At 46.3% G+C, this 27,337-nt stretch overlaps 1 protein-coding gene across 3 annotated transcripts; it reads right to left on the bottom strand.

The window, feature by feature from the left end:
- Positions 1-569: 569 nt before the first annotated feature.
- Tmem8b (transmembrane protein 8B) lies at positions 570-26,621 on the bottom strand. Of its 3 annotated transcripts, none has more exons than XM_048332305.1 (13): positions 25,894-26,621; positions 21,100-21,289; positions 20,267-20,474; positions 14,004-14,137; positions 13,444-13,712; positions 12,492-12,817; positions 8,559-8,652; positions 8,263-8,386; positions 8,041-8,183; positions 7,732-7,910; positions 2,570-2,716; positions 2,294-2,410; positions 570-2,042 (listed from the first exon to the last, which is right to left on the bottom strand). In XM_048332305.1, the coding sequence occupies exons 1-13, from the start codon at positions 26,426-26,428 to the stop codon at positions 1,707-1,709; spliced, it is 2,802 nt and encodes a 933-aa protein (XP_048188262.1). In that variant the 5' UTR covers positions 26,429-26,621; the 3' UTR covers positions 570-1,706. The 3 variants fall into 3 exon arrangements, with proteins under 3 accessions (XP_048188262.1, XP_048188179.1, XP_048188341.1); XM_048332222.1 differs by having other exon boundaries at positions 570-2,038; XM_048332384.1 differs by lacking the exons at positions 13,444-13,712; positions 14,004-14,137; positions 20,267-20,474; positions 25,894-26,621 and adding an exon at positions 16,916-16,969 and having other exon boundaries at positions 570-2,038; positions 21,100-21,169.
- Between the last annotated feature and the right edge of the window lie 716 nt (positions 26,622-27,337).

The raw sequence follows: 27,337 nt of genomic DNA, 5'->3' as shown, positions 1-27,337 counted from the left end.
GATCTGAATCCCAGTCATATGGTTCAAGAGTCTCAGTGACCTGTTCTATCTCAGCCTGTGAAGGAATAACCTTTCTTACAGAGGAAATGACCCTTATCCCACCCATTCTCATTTCTTGCCACTCAGTGAACCCTGCTATTCTGTACTCAGTAGCCCAAGGAAGAGAAGTGAACACAGGAAGCAATCCTGGGTTTTGAGCTTAAACTTAAACCCTGAAGAAAGCAGAAAGAACTTAAGGCACAGACAAGACTTGAAAAAGAGAACCCAATAAGCAGTAAAGTTTTCCTATCTCCAGATTATCCAATTGGGGAGCAGATGAGAGGAAGAAATGTAGTGTGAGCACTGACATAGATGGTTGCTAAAAGAGGAGGCATCATGAGCCAAGGCCCTGAGGGTGTTTGCAGAATTTAAATGACAGAGTGGTTCATGCCTTGTTTGTTAAGTGAAACCAAGAGCTGGACTCCAGAGTGGAAATGACTTTGTAGAATTTCTGAACAGCCGAGGTGCTCAAACTTCAGGACTGAGGGGTTATGCTGACAGGAACAAGAAACCTCCCAGCATCTGGATGATCTCTCTGGTCACAGACTGGGAGCCAGCTGGGATGGTGGAAATCTCAGGGGATGGGTGAAGTATGTTCTCCTGACATGTTGACATTATGTAAGGCCCTCAGAACTCAGCTATGACCCCCACGAAAACAGAAGAAATTCCAACTAACAAAGGATTGTTTCTGGCAGTTAGGGAAAAATGGAGGCTCAAAATAGAAACATTCTTGTGATATTGTTTTTGTGCATCTTAAATCTGTACCTGTTACTCCAATTTCCAAGCACCTTGGCTTCTTTTTCTGGGGCTATGGGTATCATAGGGGATATGTAACTGATTTCAACTTGACTCAGTATATATGAACCCATGCACACTCACACCAAGTAAACACATGCACATACGCTCTTCGCTACTGGAGGCTGGAATCCACAAGAATTGAAACAGCCATCAGGTGGTATTAGAAAGGAGGGCAAGAACCAGATGAGAGGGCTGCACAATGGGGCAAAAGCTTCATCTTCAAACTGGTCTCCCAACATCCCTGCTGTTTCCTCAGGGGCTCTCTTCCTTCCCTCCCCCTGCCCCGAAACTCAGGAAGCAAAAAAAAAAAAAGGCAGCACAGAACCAACATATACTTCATTGGAGACAAATCAGACTCCACCTACATCCCTGTCCCACCACCATCCCTGTACCAACTCCATCTGTCTCACAACACCCCTGTCCAAGTCCAGCCCAGCCCAGCCCCCACACACTGCCTCTGAGAAGGAAATATGAAGCCAGAGTTAACTGAGTCTCTTGCAAAAATCTAGAGACTCAGTTTCCCGCATGATGGACTCCATGAGAAGGATGCATATCTGTATGAGGGTTCCAGATGGCTGGGAAGGGCTCCACATCCCTAGGAGGGATTCCTTTGTCCTGAGTAGGCTCTGTGCCCTGCATAGCTCCAGTCCTTCGGAAGGACTCCATGGACTCAGAAGGACTCCCGGACTTCCAGAAGCCCCCATGTCCTTGGAAGGCCTCCAGGTCCCTGAAAGAATTCAATGTTCTTGAGAAAGACTCCATGTCCTCAAGAAATACAGCTTGTCTTTCATCCCTAAGAGGGCTCCATGCCCCTAGGAAGAACCCAAGGAAGGGTTCATGCCCGCTAGGAGCCTGGCCCACAGCCCCTCTCAGCTAGCACAGATGCTGCTGACAGTGGCTCCTCCGGAGCCCACAAGGCCCAACTCCTCCTGCTCATTGATGCACAGCTGGTAACCACAGCCACGGGCCCGGGCTCCAGATGGGACCCGACGGTCAGTCTTGGCACGAGGAGGCAGCAAGAAGCCCACACTGCCGGCGATGAGCATATGCCAAATGCTATGAATGTAGAAGTAGTTGTCCCGGGTTTCCACAAAAGCATACAGTAGGACAGCGCTGCCTGCGATAAGGCTCCCTGGACACAGGTAGAAGAGCCAGCGGCGCCACGTGGGTGGGTAGCAGTGACGGCGACGGACACTACGTACTGTCTGGGGGTGACAGAGAGGTAGGGCTCAGAATGCTACGCTCTAGAACCTAAGCCAGAGCTGGTCACTCTCAGGTTTCCCTTGAACCCTGGTTGTGACCTAAAGGCACCTGCCCACTGCTGAAGTAAGTGCTGTGGGCAGATGACACATCATAGTCCAACAATCCAAACTCGCCTAAAATTGGAGACTATCTAGCCAGGACCCTTCACCCAAGTCCTGCTCCTCCCACCCTTCTCAGCCCTCCCCACCCTTACCCAGGCTGTGGCCAAGATTCCCAGGGCGAAGAGACTGGGTCCAAGAAGATTCCAGAGTCCATGTCGGTCAAGCTGCAGAGCCATGGACAGCAGCATAGCCCCCAGCAGATACAGCACCTAGGGAAAGAGGACTCCAGGGGCTGGGCTCAAGCCAGGTGACAGCACTCCAGGGATGGGACCAGATTGGTGAGAAGCACTTGTAAAATCCCCCAGGCAGGAGTGAATTTCAAGTAGACTTTGCCTATGGTTCTCCCCCAGGGCCCACTGTGCACTGACCTGCTTGACCACAGGCTGTAAGCGAGCCATGGCAATGACAGTGACCCACACGGACATTAAGGAGCCCAGGAAATCACAGAACTGCAGCACATCATAGTCCATGATGCAGAAAACCACAATGCCTGGCTGGTCACAGGCATGATAGAACTGGAGAAAGAAATGACAGGTGTTGAAAGGCCCTGGAGCACAGGTCCAGGTCTACAAAACAGGAGAAAGGAGCCATAGAGGTGTTTATTAGAAATGCAGAGGTCAGAGGTCACAGGTGAGTGGAATGAGGAAATGTCTGACTTCCCTACACCTAGGAAACATGCAGTATAGAGGCCTGGTTGGCTTCATATGCTGTATCTGGAATCTCTGGCCCCAGTCCTCACCTTCCTAATCATCCTACTTCTAGAATGTGCTATGGTAAATGACAGGCCAAAGGGCCCAGAACTCTTAAGCTGAGGCCAATCCCTTCCCTCTCTCCTCATGCTCACTGTGGGTCCCAGGAACAATCCCCAACCCTGGCTCAAGCTTTGGAATCTGGCTCTAGCCTCTTGGCTTAATCTAGACCCCAACCGCCCCTTGCATGGTCTAGTTTCCCCTGAGAGCTCAGAGTCTGAATTGGGCTTCACTCTCATGACTTCTACTAACTGCTCTCTTCATCCCCTCTACCCAATGCCAAGGAGCAGGGAGTATGGTAATCAAGAAGGCTGTTGCTAAGGTCATGGAGTACAGCATGGAGCTTCCCACTACTAGAAACAATGTGAAGAACGAACAGTGTCTACTTTGACTATGCCTAGATTTGTTTATTTTTCAGTGCTTTCTCTTAGCTGTGTTGAGAGTGAATTTGTTTCCTACATGCATTAATATTCTGGTCTTTTTCTAGTTTACCTATAGGACATTGCTTATTCTGTCCTTCCAATACTAGACATAAGTACAGACCACTAAATCACTTTTAATACATATTTATGATTTGGATTTTCTTTTCAAGCATTACTCTTGCATTTCAGGCTTAACTGAGCACTTGTCCCATATGACTGACTTTTGAGTATATAGAAAGAAATGTCCAAAAGTCTCTGGAAAAGGGGCTTGTAATGAATCCTTCGATCTAAGATAAGAATACAGATCAGCAGAATAAAAGGCAAAGCTGAATCCCCAAATACTAAGTACATATCTAGAGAAATAACAGACAACTGACTTTCTCCTAGGAAATTCTCTGCACTAAAAAAAAAAAATGGGGGAAATGGAAATAGTGTCTCTTCAGTGAAGGGCTTTTAAAAAAATCTTCTCCCAAATATTCTATGGCTTATTATTTTCTATGTGCTTTTTAAAAGTCAAATCGTTTAAGGTACTAGAAAATCAAGATTAAGATTATTGTGGGGGCTAGGAATGTGGCTTGGTGGTAGAGTGCTTGCCTAGCATGCATGAAGCCCTGGACGAAGCATAGGATAATTATCCTTGGCTAGGCACATTAAAACCCAGCTATTTAAAGTATGAGAGATTGGAGGATCAAGGTTCAAGGCCAGGAAAGAGATGACAAGACCCCATTCACAGAAGCTAGGCATGGTATTATGCATCTGTTATCCCAGTTACATACAATGTCATAGGTAAGAGGATCAGAACATCAGAGATAGGAGGATCACAATTTGAGACTAGCTAGGCAAAAACTTTAGATCTTATTTAAATAAGTAAAGCAAAAGAAAACTGGGGTATTTCTCAAGATAGAGCACCTGTCTAGCAAGCATGAGGCCCTGCATTCAAACTCCTGCACCTCCTCCCACAAAAAATTATCCTAAATTGTTATGTGCAATTTTACATTTTTATAACTGAGCAGTTCATCTGATGTTCAAAAATGGGGTAACTGGGCATTACAGAATATCAAATTGGAAATGAATGCATATTTAATCAATGCAAAGACTGCAATATTTGCAGTCAGAATATAATGAAACTTACTATTTCTCTCTTATTTTTGTTTCCTAATTATGTTTTCTGTTAGAAGAAGTTATATGATTTTGCCAAGGGCCATGGAAAATTACCTGTGATGATTGAGGAACCAAAAAGGTAATGAGAAAATAGGCTTGTAGCCAGGATAGCAGCAATCACCAAGGAAGGCTGAATAGTCTCAGGATGTGGGCTCTACCTGGGCTTCAGGGATCTAATTATAGGACCCAAATAGCATTAAGAAAAGATCTATGGCTTGAACTATATGGATTAGAGTTGTGTCACTGAAGTGTTTTATATGTTCTGTTTTCTATTTTGTTTTGTTAGTTTTGTTTCTGTTTTGGTTTGGTGGTGTGTTTAAACTCAGGGCCTTGAACTTTCAAGACAGGCACTCTACCACTTGATCCATACCCATAGCCCCTTTTCACTTTATTTTTCCAGATAGGCTCTGTGTTTTTGCCTAGAGCTGCCATTGGCTCATAATCCTCTTACCTATGTTTCCTACGTAGCTAGGATTACAAGTGTGCACCATCACTCCTGCTTGGACTGATGGTGTTTTATAGGTGGTTTGGTTCTATTTTCTTAACTCCTGATTGGCTCTTATGAATTAGAGAGGGCTGGGATATGGTTCAGTGACAGAGCACTTGTCTGGTATGCATAAGACTCTGGGTTTGATCCCTAGCATCACAAAAAAATAGAAAAAAGATAAAAAGGAAAGGAGGAACTATGATAAGAATTTGAGGTAAGGCCAGGCACAGTGACTCACCTGTAATCCTAGCTCCTCAAGATGCTGAGATCCAAAGATCCCAGCAGACAAAAATTGATTCTTATTTCAATTAACCAGAAAGGAAGGAAGGAAGGGAGGGAGGGAGGGAGGGAGGAAAGCAAACTGAAAGTGGACGTGTGGCTAAAAGAGCACCAACTCTGAGTGAAAAAACTAAGCAAGAGTATGAAGTTCTGAGTTCAAGTCCCAGTACACACACATACACACACACACGTGAATTTGAAGCCCAGCACTGGTGTCTCTCATCTGTAATCCTAGCTACTCAGGAGGCTGAGACCTGAGGATCGCAGTTCAAAGCTAGCCTGTGCAGAAAAGTTCATGAGATTCTTACCTCCAATTAACCACCAGAAAACCAGAAGTGGTGCTGTGTGGCTTAAAGTGGTAGAGCATTTGCCTTGAGCAAAATAGCTCAGAGATAGGGCTTAAGCCCTGAGTTCAAGCCCTATGACTGACCAAAAAAAAAGGCGCACAGTCCCAGCTCCTGAGTCTGGGCTGACATGTGAGGAACCTAGAATTAGGCTGAGTATCTAGACTCCATCATTCACGTTCTTAGGCAAAGCGTTCAAACTTCATTCATCTAAAAAAAAAAAAAAAACTGGGTGGTAGACTGCCAGCCAATGACTAAAAGCATCAGATACTGAGTTTGAGTCTGGTCTCGGACAAAAACAAAGAAACAAAAGTAATAAGAGTAAAAATGAAGTTGGGTGCCAGTGGTTCACACTAGTAGTGCTTGCTTCTTAGGAGGCTGAGACCTAGATGATCATAGTTTGAAGCCAGCTCTGGTAGAAAAGTCTGTAAGACTGCATCTCCAGCAAAATCCTGGACTGGAGGCATGGCTCAGTGGTAGAGCACCAGTTGTGAGCAAGAAAAGCTGAGGGACAATGTAAAACCCTGAGTTCAAGCTCTAGGGCCCCCTCCCCCACAATACACATAAAGAAAGCCAGGATGAAGCTCAGTCAGTCCATGCGAAAAAGTTCTTGAAACCCCATTTCAACCAATAAAAAGCTGGCTGCAGTGATGTAAGCCTGTCACACCAGCCTTGTGAGATGCATAAATAGAAGAATTGTGTTTCAGGTCATCACAAGCAAAAAAAAAAAAAGTGAAACTCTATGTGAAAAATAACAAAAGCAAAAAGGAATGGAAGCGATGCCCTGAATTTAAACCCCAGCACTGGGGGAAGAAAAAAAAGGGGAGGGGGTAATCTTACTAATTGTGAGTCACATTAGATCAGCCTGGAGCTAGGAGTAGGCTGGTGGAACAGCTGTTGCTAGAGGATTTGGTAAGCAGCAGTATAAAGGGCATCTGGCAATAAGTAAAATAGTGTCTGACATAAAAATAGAACAAGGCATTATTAGAGCAGGCCCCAAAAGGGGCCCAGGCAAGCTAAACTGGAATGAATTCTTATCCTGCCAAAAGAGGGAAGGTCTCTCTAGAGACAGAAGCCTATTCTGTCTCATTTGTGGATGAGCACCCAGGAGAATTCCTGTGACCCTCACATTTGTCCCCTACTTTTCTCCCAGATGTCAAGGACTGCTGGACACCAAGGAAGCACAGATGGGTTTTTGTGATATCCTTATTGCCCAGATATCAGGAGAGTGTGAATCCATCTAAGATACTTTTTAGGGCTCATAGATAGGTACTGTGTCACGAGATGCCAAAAACCCACAGATGATCCTAGATGCAGAATCTTAGCAAGAAAAATACTCAGGGTTTAAGTCTAGCAGATCCTCTTATCTACCTTTCCTAACAGTATCTGAGACTTCTGCTTATAATATGAATATTTCTAGTTATGGAGTAGAAAATCTCAGTGAAAAAATTGTGGAAATTCTGTAATGGAATGGAGAGGTTTAAAATATTGTCATTTCCCATGATGCCTCAGGACTCTGAGAGCTGGACTTTTCTACATCAATTGCTCAATACAGAGATTCCCTTTACCTACTACAAGTTCCTATGGGAAATTAAGGAGGTCATAGTGACTGCATGGGGGTGGGAAGGACATGCATTTGGACCAATGAACACCCTAAAGAGCTGAAATCCCCAGTACTGTAAAAGCCATGAGCAAAGAGTAGCTGGCCCTTCACATATAAGAACATGAGGATGGGGAAGACTCCATGCATCTCTGCACTTCACACAGGGGAGAACACGATGAAAGGAGAGACACAGTTTCACACCCTGGGGCAGTTTCCTAGCCAAGGTGTTTTTAGTCAAGGTGTCTCTCCTTCACCCTCCAGGTAGGCAGTGTGTGCAATGGCTGGAGCCACACGCTTGTTATGTTAAGTTGCAAACTGCGTTGGTCATGAACCTCAAGGTACCTTACAAGAAAGAAAGCACTGCTCTAGAAGACATGGGGAAGACAGAGAGGTCCCCCACCTCATGGAGAACGTGGTGGAAATGCAGACCCCCACCCACCACCTGGGACAAGGACACGGTGAAGACAGGGACGACCACCGCATACCGTGGAGAAGAACATAGTGAAGGTGTAGACAGCAGCTTCCAGCACATATCGGCTCCGAATGGCCAGGACCACGGGTGGCAAGAACATGAGGTTGCTGAGGCAGAGCAAGAGCGTGGACAGCAGCTGGAATCCATAGGTGAGTGCATCGGCACTGTCGGTGCAGCCCCAGCCCCGCCACCCTGTGGGTGGGGAGGGTGAAGAGTGGAAGAGGACTGAAGACCGTCACGCGTTCAGCCCCCACCCTGACTCAGGGCCTAGCCCATGGACCCCGTAGACCACCCTAGAACCCAGAAAGCCCAGCACACTCACCAGCCTTGCACTCACAGGCCGCATACAGGTAGTTGTGCGTGCGCAGCAGCTTGCACTGGCCGTAAGGCCCGCAGTCATCCACGCAAGGGGACAGGAAGGTGCGTAGCCGCACTTCAGCCGTTGCGTTGCGGCACCGCACAAACCTGCGTGTGCACACACTAGTCATTACCTTGTGTGTGCACTACACCCACCCATCCCTGAACCAGCCTGGCAATCTCTTACCGAGGCCCCACCCCACACAAAGAACGCAGGGTCAGGAACCAAGTGCCTGTCTGTGGGAATGGAATTCGCAGCCTGGCCACTCTGGAGGTAGCACTGACGGAGAGCAGGAAGCCGGCTAGAGACTCTGAAGGGAGAAGAGAGGGCCTCATGTTGGCATGTGATCAGGACCCAAACACCCTCACCCACCCACCTTTACTTCCCAGAGGCCTTAATCTGGCCTGCTTCCATCCCCTGCTGCCTCACCCAGCCCTGTAGAAACTTCTGGTCTCCCCACCTTCCCTATCCCTCACCCCCACCTTTGGAACAGGTCACCGCGGCATCACCCAGGCTCAAGGGCACCTCGTGGGTCAAGCATCCAAACACTGTCACATTTTCTTGGTGGAGGGAACTCTGGGGAGAACAGGTAAGGACAGCCTTGTGTTAGACTGTTTCCGGACCCACCATCACCATGTCTACATCTGTCAACCCTTCAGTTCTCACTGGACAGCTTACTCCCTGAACCTCCAACTCCCCTACCCCACCTTCACACACACGCCGAAGCTGATCTGCCCTTTCTCAGAAGCCAAGACTGAAAAATATCAGATCCTCCACAGCAGTGATCTTTCCTCAAAGACTGATGAAAAGGTTCCCTTCAAAAGGCCGCACACCCTCTTTTTCTATCCTATTTAGTTTATTGGGGGACAGGACAGCTGTGCCAGATGTTGAACTAGTTGTGGACCAAGACAATTTAAGGTTTTCAGTCATCTTGTCTTGAGGCTCACAGCAGGAGGATTGTAAAGAAACTCTGTTCTCTAGGGAAGGGGACACCAAAATGGAAACACAAGGGGTAAAAGGCAAACCAATGCAACAGCAATACTTACAAGACAATATGCTTTAAACCAATTGTACATCTTAGGGGTCGGGGGAAGGAACCAGAGTGGGGGGAAAGTGGGAGAAAAACAAAGGAGGAGGTACAAAGTTTGATAAGAAATGTACTCACTGCCTTACAAATGTGACTGTAACCCCTCTGTACATTACTTTGACAATAAAAACAAAAAAAAACTCAGTTCTCCAATGAAACAATACTGAATTCTGAATGGTGGTAAAGGAATGCCAGAGGATTAAATGTAGCAAGCTGGTTGGGATTCAAAGAAATCTGATGCCCCCAGGAGTAAATGTAAGGGGCTGTCTGCAAGCATAAAAGTAATAGAATACCATAATCTCACTTGATTCAAGAAGGATTTAAGTCAGCTTATTAAACACAGAGAATGGGATAAAATAGACCATGAGATGAAAAAAATATTGAAATCTGGAAAGGAAAAGGAAATGTATCCTAGAAGTGAGCCATATGTTTGATCCTGACTTGCAAGTCATGAAAGCAGCATGGTGACTTTCCATATTTGTGCATGCATAAGATAAAAGTTAATCAGTCTCCAAGGTCCAGGTAGCTCAAGCCACCTAGCTACTAAGGAGGCAGAGATGGGGTGGAGGAGGCAGTTGGCACCTATCATTCCCAGCAACAGGAAAGCATAGGTAAAATGATCACAGCCCAGGCCACCAGGAAAAGCACAGGTAGAGACTGGAGGTATGGCTAAAACAGCAAGCAGAGGGCCTGAGTTCAATCCCCAAGAGAAGCACAGCATTCAGAGAAATTCTCACCAAAGAAGCTATGTGTTGTCATGCTCCCTTGACCTCAATCCTAAGAGTGAGTTTCTTATAATCTGCTTATAATCTCAGATTAACATGCTCAAGTAATATATTATTCAGTGAAAGTCATTCTAGGGAAGCCAAAGGAGAAAAAAATGTGGATGGAAATATCAGAGTAGAAATGCTGATATACCTTTCCAAATAAACCAAACAGGCTGCATAAAGTATGAAACAAATGTCATAGCTTGAAAATGGACAAATGGAAGCAGATGTGCATTAGAGTGAGTGGACAGGAATGAAGAGAAGTCTCAAGCAAGGAGCTGCATTGGCTGGGGAGGGAGCCTGGACCCTTATTCTCCAGATAGTCAGGAAGAAAGAACAATATGGTAAGGCTGGTCTGATATGGGCTCTAAAATTTAAGGGTCAAATCAAGATCTCTGTCTTTGCTCACAGGCGAGGGAGTAATCAAATACAAATAATAGAATCTTAGCCAGAACAGAGTCAGAGAGAAATAATATGACTATAAGGCATGTCCTCAGGTTGAAGAACCAACTCTGTTCAAGAAAGTTCTTGACCAGGTTATACACACACACACACACACACACACACACACACACACACACACACACACACACCAAGTTTTAGTACAGTCCTCCTCAGACTGCCTAATGGGGAGGGATAGTATAGTTAAAAGGATCTCTAGCTGGGGGTTAATACATAACTCATTGGATCAAAGCCTAGTGGATATTATCAAAGCAGAGAACCTCCAATGGCCTACCACAGGCCTCTGCCCTCATCCTAGTCATGTTTAATGATCACTCAGATGTGAAGCATAGACTTCCTAAGTATATGAGTTACACAAAGTAGATAAGGCCCATGGCCCTAACCAATACTAGGCAATGCCCCAAGTATAAACATAAATTTTTTTCCAGTTAGGCAAAAATATCACTATAAAAACACATGATGGGAACTGGCATCAGTGCATAGGCTCAAGGGACCACAATGTATATGTTCCTTGATCACAACTAGCTAAACAAAACCATTAATGTGAAGAAGAACTGTGAGGAGGCATGCCAAAAAAGTTAAAACAGTTTTCTTAGAAGGAAGTTTTCCCCTACGCCCAAAGTTTTTATATGATCTTATTTTTTATAATAGAAATAAGTATATACAACCATTCTCAAGAAAACAAAAAGAAGAAGGAAAGACCTTAGTTTACTACTGGCCCCAGATGATCTGATAAGATACAGCAACTCAGAGATCACTTAGTCTAACTGTACAAATGCAAGGAGTGCCTGCCACTCTAGACAAATTACCTCAGATCATATATTCCAGAGACACAATGACCAAAAGTATGACCAGAAGAGGTGGTGATAGATGAGGAGAATTCTGGACACCAGGCCCCCAAGATACTAAGGTTGTTTCAGCTTTGGAGCAGTAGGGGTGATACATCTGAAAGGTAGGGCTGGACAGAGTGGTACATGCCTGTAATCCCAGCATTTGGGAGGCAGAGGCAGAAGGATTACCAGGTGTAGGCCAAACAAAGGATACCCAGAGAGACCCTGTCTCAAAAAACAAATAAAGATCATCTCACACTCATACTCCCAGCTACCCAGGAGGCTAAGATCTGAGGATCACAGTTTGAAAACAGCCCAGACAGAAAAGCCCATGAGACTTTTATCTGTAATTAACAACTAGAAAGCTGAATGTGGAGCTCTGGCTCAAGTGGTAGAGCACTAGCCTTGAGTAATAAAGCTCAGGGATAGTGCTTAGGCCCTGAGTTCAAGCCCCAGGTCCAGTAGGAAAAAAAGTAAAGATCAGATGTCCGTGACTCATATTTAGAACTCTAGCTACTCAGAAGGCTGAGATATAGGGACCAAGATTTAAAATCATCCACTCTAAATCCTTTAAACTTTTGTCTCATATTAACCAGCAAAAAGCAGTAACTGGAGGTATTATTTAAATGGTAGAGTGTCAGTCTTGAGTGAGAAAAAGCATGAAGGGCTGAGGGATATAAAGAGCTTACTACTTACTCTAAGGCAAGATATTAAGAGAAACTGCAGGGAGAGAGGGGCATATGAGAAGTCTGAATGTTCTGCTCAGTAGTTCTATAAACTTAAAACTTTAAAAAAAATGAAGTCTATGCTGGATACTAAAGGCTCATGCCTGTAATCCTAGCTACTTCAGAAGCTGTGAATGGGCAGGCTGTGGTTCAAAACCAGCCCAGACTGAAAATTCCTCAAGACTTCATCTCTACTGAAAAAATCTGCAATGGTATGCACCTGGGTTCCCAAGAACTATAGGCAGCCTAAAATGGGCATACCAAACACAAGCCCAAGTGGGAAGAAAAATAAAATGACCTGAAAAATATTCCTGAAAAGTTCCAGCAAAAAAAGTGGGGGAGGGGGGACTGGAAGTGTGCTCAGTAGTAACACCTGTCTAACAAGTGCAAGGCTGAATTCAAAACCTAGTACTATCCAAAAAAAGGAGTCTGATAATTACTATTATTTTTTTGCCGGTCCTGGGCCTTGAACTCAGGGCCTGAGCACTGTCCATGGCTTCTTTTCAAGCTCCCCCACAGGGCAACCACCCCACTCTTAGAGTACCACATTGAGCTGGAGCTCCAGGCTGAGGACACCTCCACTGTCCAGCACTGGCAACAGCCGCAGGGCGAACACAGCTGGGCGCTCAGGTGGAAGGGCCACACTGGGGCCAAAGAAGATGTAGAAGTGGACGGAGAAGGTGTCTAGCTCATTGCGTAGAGTCGGGCGCACCGGCCAGCAGTGTTCAGGTGGAGACGTGGGCCCAGGTCCCTCCACAGGGGTCCCCAAGGATGGCAGCTCTGGGGGCAGTGGCTGGTTGCCCAGGGACTGAGGCATGTTCATGGCAGCTCCAGGGACTAGGGCTCGGGATAGGCTGGGCTGTGGGCACTCTGTGAAGTGGAGGGAAACAGAACAAAATGAGATGGGCTATAACAAAGGACAGGAGGTGAGAACTAGCATGCCATGTTCCTTGGGAGTGTGGGGCATCTAGGGTCACAGGATAAGGCACAAGGGTTTCCTAATGGCCCCAACTAATAGCATGTCATACTGGAGAAAATCAAGATCCAATGTCCCTTCCGAAGAGCAGTAAAAAATACTGTTCAAACAGATAAAACTAAGTGTGGCAGACTGGCTCACAGAGTCTCATGGGTTTTGTCAAGGACTCTATCCAGATGCCTTGGCTGTCCCTAACTACTTCAGAAAACTGAGTGATTAAATCATATTAAAATATATGTATTTTATGTGTATTAAAATATACGCAATATAGATTCAGTATATACTGGGAGTATGGGAGATGGATAATGAGAGCCTTTCTCATTAGAATCAGATGTAGAAAAACAATCTGAAGGCTTCTCAGTGACTTGGAACTCTAGGAGGGGGTGACTTCCAGGAGTGCAAAGGAGCCTGGGTGAAACAGGGGAGACTGTAAGGACATAGCAGAGGGCCACCCAGGTCACCTCCCAGCTATAGATGTTTGCACAGTCTGGGTGGCTAGGGCAGATGTAGGGGTTCTGACCTTGCAACCTCACAACCAGCTGGAAGCGGATGGTCCTGCTGGGGCCACGAGATGGTGTCTCCACGCGCACATAGACCCAGTGCCCCCAGGGAGGCAGTGCCAGCTCCAGCTGGCAAACTGAGGCACCACCACAGGCCACGGAACTTGAGTTATGCAGGGGTGGGGCCTTGGGACGTAGACGAAGTGTCAGAGGACAGGCAGACACCCCTCGGCTCCCCACACACACCAGCTGTGCTGAAACCCTGTAAGTAAAGCTGGGCACAAAGACCCTGGGCAGAGAAGAGGTTGGGGAAAAGAAAGGGCAGAAAAATGAGGATACCATAAAGAGGGAAAGAAAAGGAAGAAGGAGCAGAAAGGGGCTAGAGGATACAGAGGTATATGGGGCCTTTTCAGGTTTTTTTCTATGGTGGGGATCCAACCCATCCTAGGGCTCTGGGTCACAAGAAGCTCAGTTTGGCTGCAGGGAGAGCAGAACCAAGCAGGTGGCTAAGAAGCCAAAAGAGACCCCTTGCCCCCTGTTTACAACCAGAAGAGCCAGATTTTGGGGGGTGTTAACTTACTTGTACAAAGCTGAGTGATTGTGGAGAGAAAGGGTCTGCTCTGAGGGACGGCCAGGAACCAACACAGCAACGTCCAGCAAACGCCGGATGATCAGCTGTGGCTGGAGGAGGTATTGACATTCATCCTGGAGACCCTGAGACAAAAGCAAGAGTGGCAGGAGGTCGAAGGACAGCGAGGGTGCTACTAAACCAGTGCTAGCAAGAACTAGGTAGATAATCCAGAAGAAACTCCTCTGGCCTCCTCTAATCCTGGGGCTCTGCATATGGTCTCTCTAAGCTCTGAGCAGTCCTTTCTGATCACCTCCCACCTACCTGGGTCTACAAGACCTGCTGTCATCCTCAGTACTGGATGAGCAGACCCAGATGACAATCGGGCCCTGCTTATCATACCTTCTCCCAGTCCAACTCTACCTCCTGAGCATGCCTGGCCAGCCCCACATCACATTAATCTCAGACAACTCTAATCCCCCCATCAGAACAATGGCTCTGTTGTGGACACTGGAAAGCTCCTTTGAGGCCTTCCAGTATAACCCTTCCAATCACTAGCCAATCTGAATCTTTGTCTTTATTCCTCACCTTGCTCCTTCCTATGTGCTTATCTAGCCTCTGCTGCATCACCACTGTGAGGGCCACTAATCAGACAACCTCTAGATTATTAGTAACTTGAGAATACAAACTCTGTCTTATTTTATTTTTATTCCTCATGATATAGGCCTAACATAGTATGCATAACTCACAATGAATGTTTGCCAAATAAATGAATCAAAAATGAATCAATCCAGCTGGGGATTATTCTGACCTTCATGAAGCCAAAACCTGTGATTTTTACTCCCCTCCCACTACTCTGCCCTTGAGGTCCACAGATACAACCGGATCCTCAGCCTCACACTGTCTTCTGCCAGTGGAAAAGAACATCATGGATCCTGTTTGCTCTTGTCCTGAACAAATTTTCCAGCCCCTTCAGATCTATTACGCTGCTACCACCTTCAGCCCACAAAGTGCCCTCACTCTTCATGAGCACAGCCCCATTTGTTATCACTCCTGTTTCACATATGCAAATGCAGCCATCAAAGTCCCATGAAACTAACAGTCAGGGGCACCAGGATCTAATAAGGTTTTGCTAACCTTCTGGACAAAATAGCCTTTCACTGGTCCAATATAAGTTAGAGGGTATGACTCACTTTTGTTGTTAGTCTTCCCAAAGCATGCCTCCAAGCCTTGTTCTGGGATAAAAGTTCCAAGCCCTGACAGTCCACTGCATTCCATGCCAAGAACAGACAGCACAAGGCACTGATTTCCAGCAAAGCTCTAGGAGGCTGGAAGGAGGCCTTGATAGACTCCAGGCCAGACGCTTTCATTGCCATCTGTGTGGAATTTTTCTGTGCCTTTTCATCAAAGCATCCTCCCTCAGTGCTTAGCATACCATCTCGCATAGAGTGGATGCTGTTGAATTGCAAAAAAAAAAAAAGACAGTTCCTTCCAAGAGCCCTTGAACCAACAGATGCCCCTCATTTTGGGTGTCAACCCCTAAGGATCAGAAATACTTCTCATAAGGCATTTTAGTGACACCTCCCCATATCTTGTCAAGACTGTAAAATAATCACAGTAAATGAATCCCAAAGGTAGAGATTTATGCTCAGAAGATGGCCCATTTCCTTGTCAGACAAACAGTTCAGAGAAAAAAATTCTCCATATTTTGCTTTCTGCTGGCTTCAGTAAAAGATCAGGACATGTGACGTCTCTGAAGTGCTCCTTCCTTCAACTGTGTAACATCCAGCCTCCTCAATGTGGAGGAAAGACCAGTGAAGGTGCAGAAGTGCAGAGGCTGCAGTGGAAAAGTCAACAGAAATCAGGTCCCTAAGAGCCACTAATGCCAAATCCAAACTGGGTGTAAAAGTCTGAAAGATCTTGAAATGGAAAGCCAAGGTAGATAGATCGTGGACATCTCATATGGGTAGGCTGAGTTTCTTTAAAGTATTAGGCCCTGGTAGGGCCTGAAAATAAAACATGCCTGAAAACACTTGGTCTCTTCTCTGTGGATCACCCAGTACCCAACAAGCCCACAGTCAGCACCAATGAAGGTACTGGAAATGGAAAGACTACATGGGGCAGGAGTAGAAGCAGGAAGATCATTTAGGAGGTTACTGTGGTGGCCCAGGAAAAAGCTGAGGGAATATGTGCTCAAAGTGGAAGGAGAGAGTAGACACATTTGTGACATGCTTTAGAAGTAGGGCAACAAGATTTTTTTCTTTATGGATTGGTTGTGGAGAGATAAGGTGAAAATAGGAAACAAGGATGACACCTAAATTTGAGGTTGAACAGCTTGGTGGATGACAATGACATTTGCTGAAAGAAGAAAAATCCAAGAATGAAGTTTAGACTAGGAGAAGTAAAATGAGAATCTGATGTTTGTTTTTTAACATTGATTTGCAAATGCTAAGCTTGCGACATTTCTTAAACAGCTAATTGGAGATAACAAATAAGTAAGTGGATATAAAGTCTGAGACTGAAGGAAGTTCGGCCTAGATGACTACTCTTAGAAGGCATTAACTCACAGACAGTATTTGAAACAATTGTGCTAGACACAAGAAGAGATTGGAAAAAAGGAATTTTTCCAGGACCTAACATCACTATAATAGATCAAGACCGAGAGAAAGATGGTAAGCAAAAGATAGGCAAGATGTGATATACCATCACAAAAGACAAGAAGATAAAAGTCAAGAAGTAAAGATTAATATAAACCTAGTTGGGCTGGGGATATATGTCAAGTGGTAGAGTACTTGCCTAGCAAGAATGAGACCCTGGGTTCAATCCCCAGTACAAAATAAATATGTAAATAAAAAAGCCAGTTACTAGATAACTCTGGGGAAAGGAATTGGGAACTGGAAGGAGAAGGGACGAGGAAGACTTACTTTTCATTGATGCCTTTTGTACCTTTCGAATGTTGTACCAGGTGCATATATTACCTATTTGAAATATAAATAAAATAACTTAGGAGGAGGAAAAGCGGAAGAGGCACTGTTAGCAGATTTTAACCACTTCAGCTGTGTTATCATTGAGTCATGCTTGGTCCTAGTTAACAGAATGAACAGAATCCAGTCTTCTATACCATCTGCTTCTTTGCTTTCCTTCCAAACATTTTTACCATTTTACCTGCTTTATTTACATTCGAATTTTAGACTGGAAAGAAGAAGCCTTCGAGGAAGACCTGTGCCCAGCCATTTAGGAGAACTTTCTACTTATGAGCCATTTGGGTGCCATCTGGTATTCACAACCCAACAGTCCGCCACTCAAGGCAGGCTGGCAACTGGGCATCATAGAATGAATACATGTTCTAAGGCAGGAAAGGCAAGGAAATGGAGGACAGGGGGACAAGAAAGAAGCAGTTGATAGGAAAGAAGGGGCCAGAACAAGAGGATAAATGGGATCCATTTGAGACACTATGAGTTTGAAAAGGTGACAAAACAGGCAAAAAAAATTGCCAAGCCCTACTATGAATCATGCTCTGTGCTGAATGCTAGAAATATGTGGTGAATAATGCAGACACAGGGTCTAGCAGACCTGGGACTGGAGTTCAGGACATTGGCCTGGATCATATAAGTTGTTTCCTTTTTTTTTTTTTTTTCGCCAGTCCTGGGGCTTGGACTCAGGGCCTGAGCACTGTCCCTGGCATCTTTTTGCTCAAGACTAGCACTCTACCACTTGAACCACAGCACCACTTCTGGCTTTTTCTATATATATGGTGCTGAGGAATCGAACCCAGGGCTTCATGGCAAGCACTCTACCACTAGGCCATATTCCCAGCCCCATAAGTTGCTTCCTTTTCATTGCTTTCCAGGCTATCAGCCTCTAGACAGTTCAAACTTCTAGGCCTTTCATGACCTGAGTTCTGTTCACTCCATCTTCTTTACCTAGCCAATACTAAATCAATCCAGTTCTGCATTCTGAGTTTTGGTCCATGCCACTGTCACCACCTAAAATACCTTTCTCTGTATCCTGACCCTTGAGATTTACCTCCTAACCAAGCTGAGTTAGCCATCTTTTTGTTGTCCTCTTAGGGAATATATGAGTGCATCCCCCAAATTGAGAAGGATCCTAGAAACCTAACTCTTTTCTTATCACTGAACTTCTTCAGGCCCAGACCAAGGCTATCCTGGAACCCACACAACTTCCTGTGTTTTCCAAACCTCACAGGAAGTTAAGACTATGATTCACAGAAGATACAAGTAGAGAAAATGGAGAAATGTCCTGGACAATGAACCTGCAGGCTTGAATGTGGGAAATTGGCCAGCATCTGGAGACCTTAAGAAACCTTAGAAGCTCACATAAGATTACTTACAAAAGGTAATCAAATTCTTAGAAAAGCTATACTTGCTCCATCAGCCTCTTGAACAAGTCTATCTACATGGTCTCCAGACCTGTTGCCACTCATGGACAAGGTAGAACTGCGTCCTCTTTACCCTATCTTGCTACATCCCGGAACATTAATGGTAGAGGCACTAGTTGCACTACCAAGTCCCCTGAGCCTCACTTGCTATGCTCAGATGCAAATGGGCATATCAGACCTCATTCTTTTCTTGCTGCCTAACTGCTCTGGGCTTTAGGGCTATCTCTGATTCCCATTGTCTCAATCTGGCAGCCTAGGCTCTAGGTACTTCCTGACTACCCAGAAAGATTATAACTGGAGATGGGCTAGAGGATTCTCTGTCGGCTCTCACAAAGCACATCCAGGATCAGGGGATACGGGGTAGAAAGTCTGAAACTTGGCCAAAGACCTATGGAGAGATCCATCCCAGTAGAACACTTAATTCTAACGTTAGTCAAAGTCTGCCTATATAACCCAGAGCCTCTTCCAGGTGAGCTTCCAGCATGTCTCAGAGGACTTCCAGGTCTTCTTATGCATTACTCTCAAGAAAGGTAAGCCTAAACCAGGCACTGGTGGCTCATGCCTGTAATCCTAGCTACTCAGGAGGCTAAGATCTGAGGATCATGGTTCAAAGCCAGCCCAGGCAGAAAAATCCCCATGAGAGTCTTATCTCCAATTAGCAACAAAATCTGGAAGTGGAGCTATGGCTAAAAGTGGTAGAGTGCTAGCCTCCAGTGAAAGAGCTCAGGGATGGCGCCCAAGCCCTGAGTTCAAGTCCCATAACTGACCCTCCCCACATCAAAAAAAGAAAAAGAAAAATATTAGCCTATCCCTGAGGCTACCTCAGCCCTCATTTATAATCTCTACCAAGAGCAAGGCCAGGGAACTTGTTGCTGTGTGATTCTCCGCTCATTATTAATACCTGCTCTGAACACTGGGCTCCAATGAAAGAAAGTGAGTCTGTCACAAAGAGTCACACACTTCAAGAAACTCAACCTTGAGAGATATATTTGAGTCCAATTTTCACCTACTTGGAAATTTCTGCCCCTCTCAATTCTCAATGGCCAAAACACACTAGCTTTCTAGCTCTATAATGCCTTGTTCTTTCATCCTGATTCTGCTCATGCTCAGTCCCTTCACCCTTACCTCAGGGCCACGCACATGGCCACCTTCCTACCTCTCCTTCAATGAACAAGAATAGGAAACTTACAGATCCCTTCACTATGAGGAGGAAGCCCAGCTTATCTTACATACAAGAATGACAGGAAAACACTGTGGCATTTCCTTGTCCTCTAAACCACAATAAGCACCTCGACTTTTGAACCTGCCCTTTATAGACTTTAGCAGTCTTTGCTCTTTGAATTAAGTGCTGATATTCAAAGGAAAGGAAGGTAACAGTCACAAAGGATACCAGCAGTCCACAGCTTCCTTTTAACAGGTATTCAAGAGTTGGGGGAACTGTCTGCAACTATGACAGAAAAAGAATACACTATGACAGAAAAAGAATACACTTCCATATGGACTAGAGATGGGGCGGTGGCCTTAATTATTAATCAAAATGTAAAACAAGACTAGTTCTGGGTTTGTGCAGAGGATTTAACCAATCCTTGGTTAGCTCCTGACTACCTTTAAGGAACCCTGGTGCTCTCCAGAGGGCAGGACATGACTCACCAGTGCCAGAACCTGATTCAAGACTTGACTTCACCTTCAGCTTCCATGTAACTACTAGGTTCTCCTAAGGTTCCAAGACTGTCCACTGTAGACCATTCACCATGTGACTTACTGGCTTCCAGCCATGCCCCACCCAGCCGTCCTTGTGATGTTGCCCACCCTGGTACTGATATGCAGATGGAGAAGCAGCTTTGACCCCCTCCTGCCCCTCACAGCATGAACCCACCTTGACAGAGATGTGGCCATGGGCCTGCGGAAGGTGGGCAGCCAAGAACCAGTCCCCAGGTAAAGGGCTGCTGACATTAAAGATGCCTGAGGTGCGGTTGGGCAGTGTCCAGCTGAGGGTCAGTGAGAAAACCCCAGGCACAGCTGTGTCCCCCGGGAAGTGTGTGTGCAGGGGATTGATGACAGGGGGTGCCCCCGACCGGAAATACCTGGGAAACAAGAATTAGGAGAGGAGGAAATCAGACAGTAGGGTGGCAGGTGGGAAATAGAAGAAAGGAGAATTGTTACTCAATAACAGTAAAATAAGTCAGATGCCAGAGGCTCATACCAATAATCCTCCTACTTAGGAGGTAGAAATCTGAGGACCATAATTTGAAGCCAATTCAGGCAGAAAATTTTGTAATGCACTTATCTTCAATTAACCAGCAAAAATTTGGAAATAGGGGTGTGGTTCAAGGGGTAGAACACAAGCCATGAATAGAAAAGGCTCAGCACTTGAAGCTCTGAGTTCAAGCCCCAGTAATGATGCATGCATACTTGAGCACACACACACACACATACACACACACACACACACACACACACACACACACACACTAAAAACAAAAACAACATAAGAGTCAAGAGGTTATCTCCGACACTCATACTGTTAAATACTAGTCAGGAAGTGGTCAGATAACAGAGGGCATGGCCAATACTCAGTTCTCAGTCACACTTCATTCCAATTACACAGTTAAGAGTCAAAGTTGGGGTCAGAAGATTTTTTTTCCACAATTCAGTTTTGAAAGTGGCTGGGGTTAGAAATGGGGCTAGAGAGATAACTCAGACACTCACACAGTCACACTCTGGTCTGGGCAGTGGTCCCCAAAGGTCCCCCCCTGCTCCTTGAAGATGATGAGATTCCAAACTGCCAGGAATGTGTCTTCTGGAACATGGAAGTGGAAGAGCTCAGTGCTGGCAAAGGAGCGGAAAGGACTCAGCTTGCGAGGTGAGCAGGTAGAGTAATCAGTCAGGAAAAGGCCTCCTGGGAAGCAGAAGAAAGAGAAAGGAGAAGGGCAGGACACGAGAGTGTTTCATTAGGCAATAGGCATGCCCCTCTCTCTCACCAATAGCATCAATTCACAACACTCTCATACAAGCCAGGAACTTGGTCTTATGCTGCCTAGGCATAGCTTAGTCCTTGCAGAGACTTTGTTTAAAACAAAAACAAACTAAACTCATCTTACAGGTATGGTAACTGAGGCTGAAACCTAGACTAAACTGAGGAATCAAAACCAAGACCTTTTATATGACCTTCCACTCTTAGCTGCCCCCTATTTAGGTGCCATTGTTCTCTTCTTGCCAAGTCTAACAAAAACAGAGGAGACGTGTGTGTGTGTGTGTGTGTGTGTGTGTGTGTGTGTGTGTGTGTGTGTGTGTGTATTGGCATGGGCTCTTAAGCCACTGAACAGGCTAGAACTCCACCTGTGGGGCTTGGGAGGTGACACAGAACTGTGTAACTTCCTTGTTTATTTTCTCTCCTTTCTGTTTCTGGGTGGTCAGAAGCAGTTTAAAAAAAAAAAAAAAACACCTCAGAAACTTCACAAGAGTGTCTGTATACTGACTTAGGCCAGGAGAGGGGAGGGGAGGTGTGGTGAGGCCTGCAAGGGGCCTGCTTGGGTAGCAGAGTCAAGAGCCAGACTGACAGGCCACCATGAGCATGCTCAGGAAAAGAGTCATCAGAATCTCCAGGGTCAAAATGAACAGCTAGGGCATTTCCCCAGGGGATGGCCCAGTGAGGCAGACATATGGTGACCCAGTGGAATTTCAGATCACTTGAGAATATTCAGAGGTTGGAAGGTGGGGAGGAAGTAGTCACCTTTAACTAAAATGCCAAGATGCCTGATCATAGGTGTAGGAACACAGCCAAGGTGAATAGAAAAGTCATGTCAGCATTAAGCCAGGCAAACACATGGGGACCAGGATTATTATAGCAATGAAGGAACCCCAGTAGTTCAGCTGAATAGAAGAGATACCCCCAAAGTAGGCAAGATCTCCCAGAATAAAGTCCTAGGGACTTCAGACCAGCCCCAGACAATCCCAGAAGCATGCCTTCAAGGACAGGTGAGAAGGTGGGGAACTTGAGCATCTTCAGGTCAGAATAGGAACCTGGGAAGGGGAGGCTGAATGAAGAGTTTTCAGCCAGGCAGGAAATACATAAAAATGTTTACCTAGTCTGATAACCTCCATTTCTTGAGATAAGAGACCTAACACCCAAAATGGAGTGCATGATATTCAACTGAAAGAAACATCTGGAAAAGGTCAATAGCTAAAGGTGAGAATGCTAATTAAGGTTGGTCCCACTGAACTGAAGCAACTCAGGACTCATGCTCAAGTGAGATATCTCATACAGTAGACTAGCCCTAGATTAGCTCATCCTGAAAGGCCACAGTTAAACCAACGACTAGTCTTTCTAGTGCCAACCACTAGTCTCAACTATCAGCAAGGAAGCCCTGCTAACTTACAAACCAAGGGAACACAGCCTAAGAATCCAGAAAGGCTCAGCATAGCAGAGATCCGTCAAGGACAATGGACTAACTGGTATGATAGATAAAACAGCAGGGTACCTGAAAGCACTGGCTTTGACAACTGGGAAGCAGGCCAAGAGCTGAACAGCCTTGGAAAGTATTGTTAGGAAGAAATAAGAGCTCTGGGGTGCCCTCTTCTGGATTTACCGAAGGGCTGCTCTTCCCCAAGGCTGGTACCAGAGATGGGTCATCTCATCAGCTATTGCTGCTGTTAAGAAAATATCAGTTGCTCCCTGCAGATCTAGACAGTAAATGAGAGCAGAAGCTAATAATGATTGGGAAACAGTGATTGAAAAACACAAGACACTTTGGGATTCAAAGACCCTGGCATGACCTGGAAATTTGGGGAATTGGCAAAGCCATTCCCCAAGTGGTCAGGGGCTATGGAGATCACAGATTAGATTGTCAGGGAAAAGGAGTGAGTTACCAGCTAGGGAAGTTCAAGGGGGAAGGATAGGTGTTTGAGGAAACTGTCCACCTCAAGTTTTGATTTGAAGTTTGAATAAGGCTTGGTCCTAGAGGAAGCATGACCAAGGCACCATACAGAGAGAGAGAGAGAGAGAGAGAGAGAGAGAGAGAGAGAGAGAGAGAGAGAGAGAGAGAGAGAGAGAGAGAGAGGCTGAAACTGGCCCTGCTCCTGTTGGCACTAGGAGAAAAGCTAATTTCTTGAAAAGGTAAAGCGTGCTTGGGTTATCAACCACAGTTAATTAGTCCCAAGAGGAAAACTCAAGATCAAGGTTGAGACCAAGAGACCCAGGAACTAACTTCCATTTCTGAAATGAGATTGAAGCAAATGCTAAGTATTTATGAAGCTTCGTGCTATGATAGTTCTACGGCACTGCCAGTTTCTGCTCAGACAAAACTCATCATCCTCACTAGGTCACAGAGAACCCAAATGCCAGGCTACAGTTACCCAGGCATTGGCTATAAACAGCATTAAGGGCAGCCCCACCTACAGTTGGGTTTATATGATTATCTTTCCTAATTTCATTATAGTTCTTCACAAAACACCAAACCTGCTTCCGTGAAATTCTATTTTTATCCACAACTTCCAGCTTTGTATACTCTGAGGCCATCTGTTATGCATGTCTATTAGCCAGTCCAGTGCTTGCTCAATGGGCTCATAAAAAAGAAAAACTGGAAGAGAGAGGAGGAAGGGGTAACATTGTTCAAAAAGGAAAGTACTCTTTACCTGACTTATGTAACTGTAACCTCTCTGTACATCGCCTTTAATAATAACCATAAAAATGTTTAATAAGCATAAATAATTTTAAAAGAAAAAAACTATGCTGATAAGATGGAAGCCAGTTGGATTAAATAGTATAAACTCCCCTTACCAAAAGTGGAAAAAAACCTGACTTACTGGTTACCTGCTTCTTCTGCTAATTCCCAACTTGCCACTTGCTGTAATCAACACAAAACCCACCCCATGGAGATGGACAAATTACTTCTGTATTATGAAAGGCCTTCAACACTGCCTTCAAACTATGAACCATCACTTCTGAAGACAACACTTCAGTGATCTGTCTATAAAAGGAGCAGGACAGAGCTGAAGAGGAATGTTCTTGGGGCTATAAAATGTTCCCTGACATTCACAAAATAACATAGGTACTCAGAACATACCAGCTTACAGGTACCCCATACAGTATGCACGTGCCTACACTCACCAACACATAAGCAGGTCCACACATTACACATGCCAACCTGCAGACACCTATCATACACACAGGTAGAAAAGCACCTAGACATTTCTGCAGGAGTTGTTTGTGACCTCTGGGTTGCACTGATCTCAAGCTGGTACCATCAAGCACAGCCCACAGAGCTCAATAGAATCACCCCACCCCCACCTGCTCTATTAGCTGTTATTGCCTGGATAAAGAAGCCTGGATACAGCTATTGTGTGATGGGGTCATCTGTATGCCACATCCTCTAAACAAAGACCACTTCCTCCTTCCATATTTCACACATTAAAAAGCTTGGCCTCTCTTTCTTAGCCAGGTGACTCCTAAGCTGCACAGTGACCCTAGAATGAAGCTTGGAATATGAGCAACAGTTTAAGCAGGAAGTTTCTTGCAGGAAGACTGAGGTATAGACAAATTGGTCTGTGAGCCTTTGCCCACTTGCGTCTGGTTTTCTATGAAGCATAAATTACAGTATAGAAGGAGAAGGGCCACTAATATGAGATAGGAATCAGGAAAGCTTTTTTTTCCTAGCCCTGGCTCTGTTATTTATAAATAATATGACCTTGAACAAATTGCTCCTTCATTTAACTTCATTTTCCCCATGTGTAATATGGACTTTGAGTTTTAACCCTATTCTAAAAGTATAAAGAAGTAGTTCTCAGCCAACCAAGCTTTTTTGGGGAAAGGTTTGCCTTAGGAATCCATGTCCAGCTGGGGTGCTGGTAGCTCACACCTGTAATTCTAGCTACTAAGAAGGCTGAAATCTGACAATCCAGGTTCAAAGCCATCCTGAAGAAGGAAAAGCCTGTGAGACTCTTATTTCCACCAAAAAGCTGGAAATGGGTGTGTGGGTCAAGTGGTAGAGTGTTAGCTTTGAGCTAAGAAGTTCAGCCTTAAGTTTAAGACCTAGTACTGTGTGTGTGTGTGTGTGTGTACATGTGTGCGCACACGCAATCCAAATCCATCTGTTTGCAATATGTTGCCTTCAGAATTGTTTGCTTAACCCTGTTTGAATGCATGGGCAATAACCCAAAGGGTTTAAGCTATATTTTCTAATGTCCTCCCCTGCCAAACTTAGAGAGCAGGAAAAGCAAAGCTTTCAAGACTCTTGAAAAAGCTAGAATCAACTGGGGTCAGGATGGGCATAGGGAAAGAAAACATTGAAGACTGTCTTAAGGACAATAGCCACTTGCTGAGCTTTAGACCCAGTACCACTCTGCCCACAATGACAATTCCTGTGTTGTGTAAGATCTCTCTGCTCCCTATCTCTCCCCCCACTTCTTCCCCAGATCCCACCTGGCCTGAACTTCTCTGTAGCCCACACCTCCCACAGCCTGGAACCCCATCTTTATATCAGTCTTTACTGCTTCTGCACTCACCAGCCCCGGGGCCAAGGACAGAGAACAGCAACAGCAGCAATAGGACTGATGGCAGCTGGAGCCCAGACCTGAGTCGAGGCTGGGAGAGGGGCAGCGTATGAGAGAGGCGGGGGTCCAGTGGGAGAGACTTGGGTAAACACAGAGATGAGGGCAAAGGTTGAGATGAGTAGGGCTGGCCTGAGTACTCAGGCTTGAACAAGGGCAGGGAGTGTGATGGAGGCAGGGGCTGTTCCAACGACTCAAGTAAGGGTCGGCCTTGGGCCAGGGGCTTAGGCAACCGCTGGGAATGGGGTGGGGACAGAGAGTGGACTGGGATTTGCGACAGTGGGTGGGACGAGGGCCGAGGCGAGGATGGGGGCCAAGTCTGGGGCAGGGACTGGGACTGGAGGGGGGGGCAGGATCGGGACCTGGACGCTAGCATTCCCTGGGGCCCAGGCCGGGGCTGAGGCCAATTTGGGAAGCGGGACGAGGGCGGGGCCGGAGGCCAAGGCTGGGAAAGGGATAGGACAAGGGGCCGGGACAGGGGCTGGGCCATGGCCCGGGGCGGGGGCGGGGCCGGACAGGCCAGCTAGGGGCGCTCGCTGAGCTGACCCGCGGCTCCACACCCCACCCCACCCCCGGAGGGGGGGTGTCCTCGGGTGTCCTCGGGGGCTTGGGGACGCGGGCCGGGACCTGGGGAGGAGTTCAGGCCTGGGCGACTCCGGGCTGCGCTGAACCGGCGATAACCAGGCCCCGCGGCGGCGGCGGCCTCAGCCTGACGTCCTATGGCGTCCCGCCCCCCGCTCCATTCTATTGGTCTCTCTCGGCAAAGCCCGCCCCCTACCCTATTCTATTGGCCCTAACTTAGTTCTGCAGGGCTTCGAGGATAGACTCCGCCCCAGTCCCAGCTGAGACCCTGTCCGCATCCGGGCGCGGAGTCCCGGAGACCACTGTAGTCCTCACAGCCCCCACTGAGCGCCCCCATGTGTAGGAACCGTACAGGGAGCTTCACACACACACACACACACACACACACACACACACACACACACACACACACACACACACACTAAATAAATAACCAGACTCCCCACAGTGTTCATAAACCCCACCCAGCGACGCGCTCAACACCCCCCACAGGCTCCACGCAGCCCCCTCCGGAAAACTCCCTCACTCCGGAGGTGACCCGACTGGCTGTTGCCATAGAGACTTCTGGGCATTCGGGTTGCCCTGGTGACCGCTCGCTCCTTTCCTGGCCTGAGTTCTAGAAGCTTCAGTAAAACCCTTCCTCCCTCAGCCCTGGACCCCTCTTGTCCTTCTCCCTTACCGCTCTCCTTCCTCCCCCATCCCTTCCTTACCTTCCACCCCCCCACTCCCCGCCCCCCGTCAGGCCAGATTTCCTTGGTCAAAGCCTTGGGATATCCAAGTCTTCACAGGTACTTCCAAGCAAGGCCCATCACTTCAG

The sequence above is a fragment of the Perognathus longimembris genome, chromosome 1 (genome assembly GCF_023159225.1).
Source record: "Perognathus longimembris pacificus isolate PPM17 chromosome 1, ASM2315922v1, whole genome shotgun sequence".
NCBI lineage: Eukaryota > Metazoa > Chordata > Mammalia > Rodentia > Heteromyidae > Perognathus > Perognathus longimembris.
The sequence above is the reverse complement of the archived record's forward strand: the minus strand, read 5'-3'. Positions and strand labels throughout refer to the sequence as shown.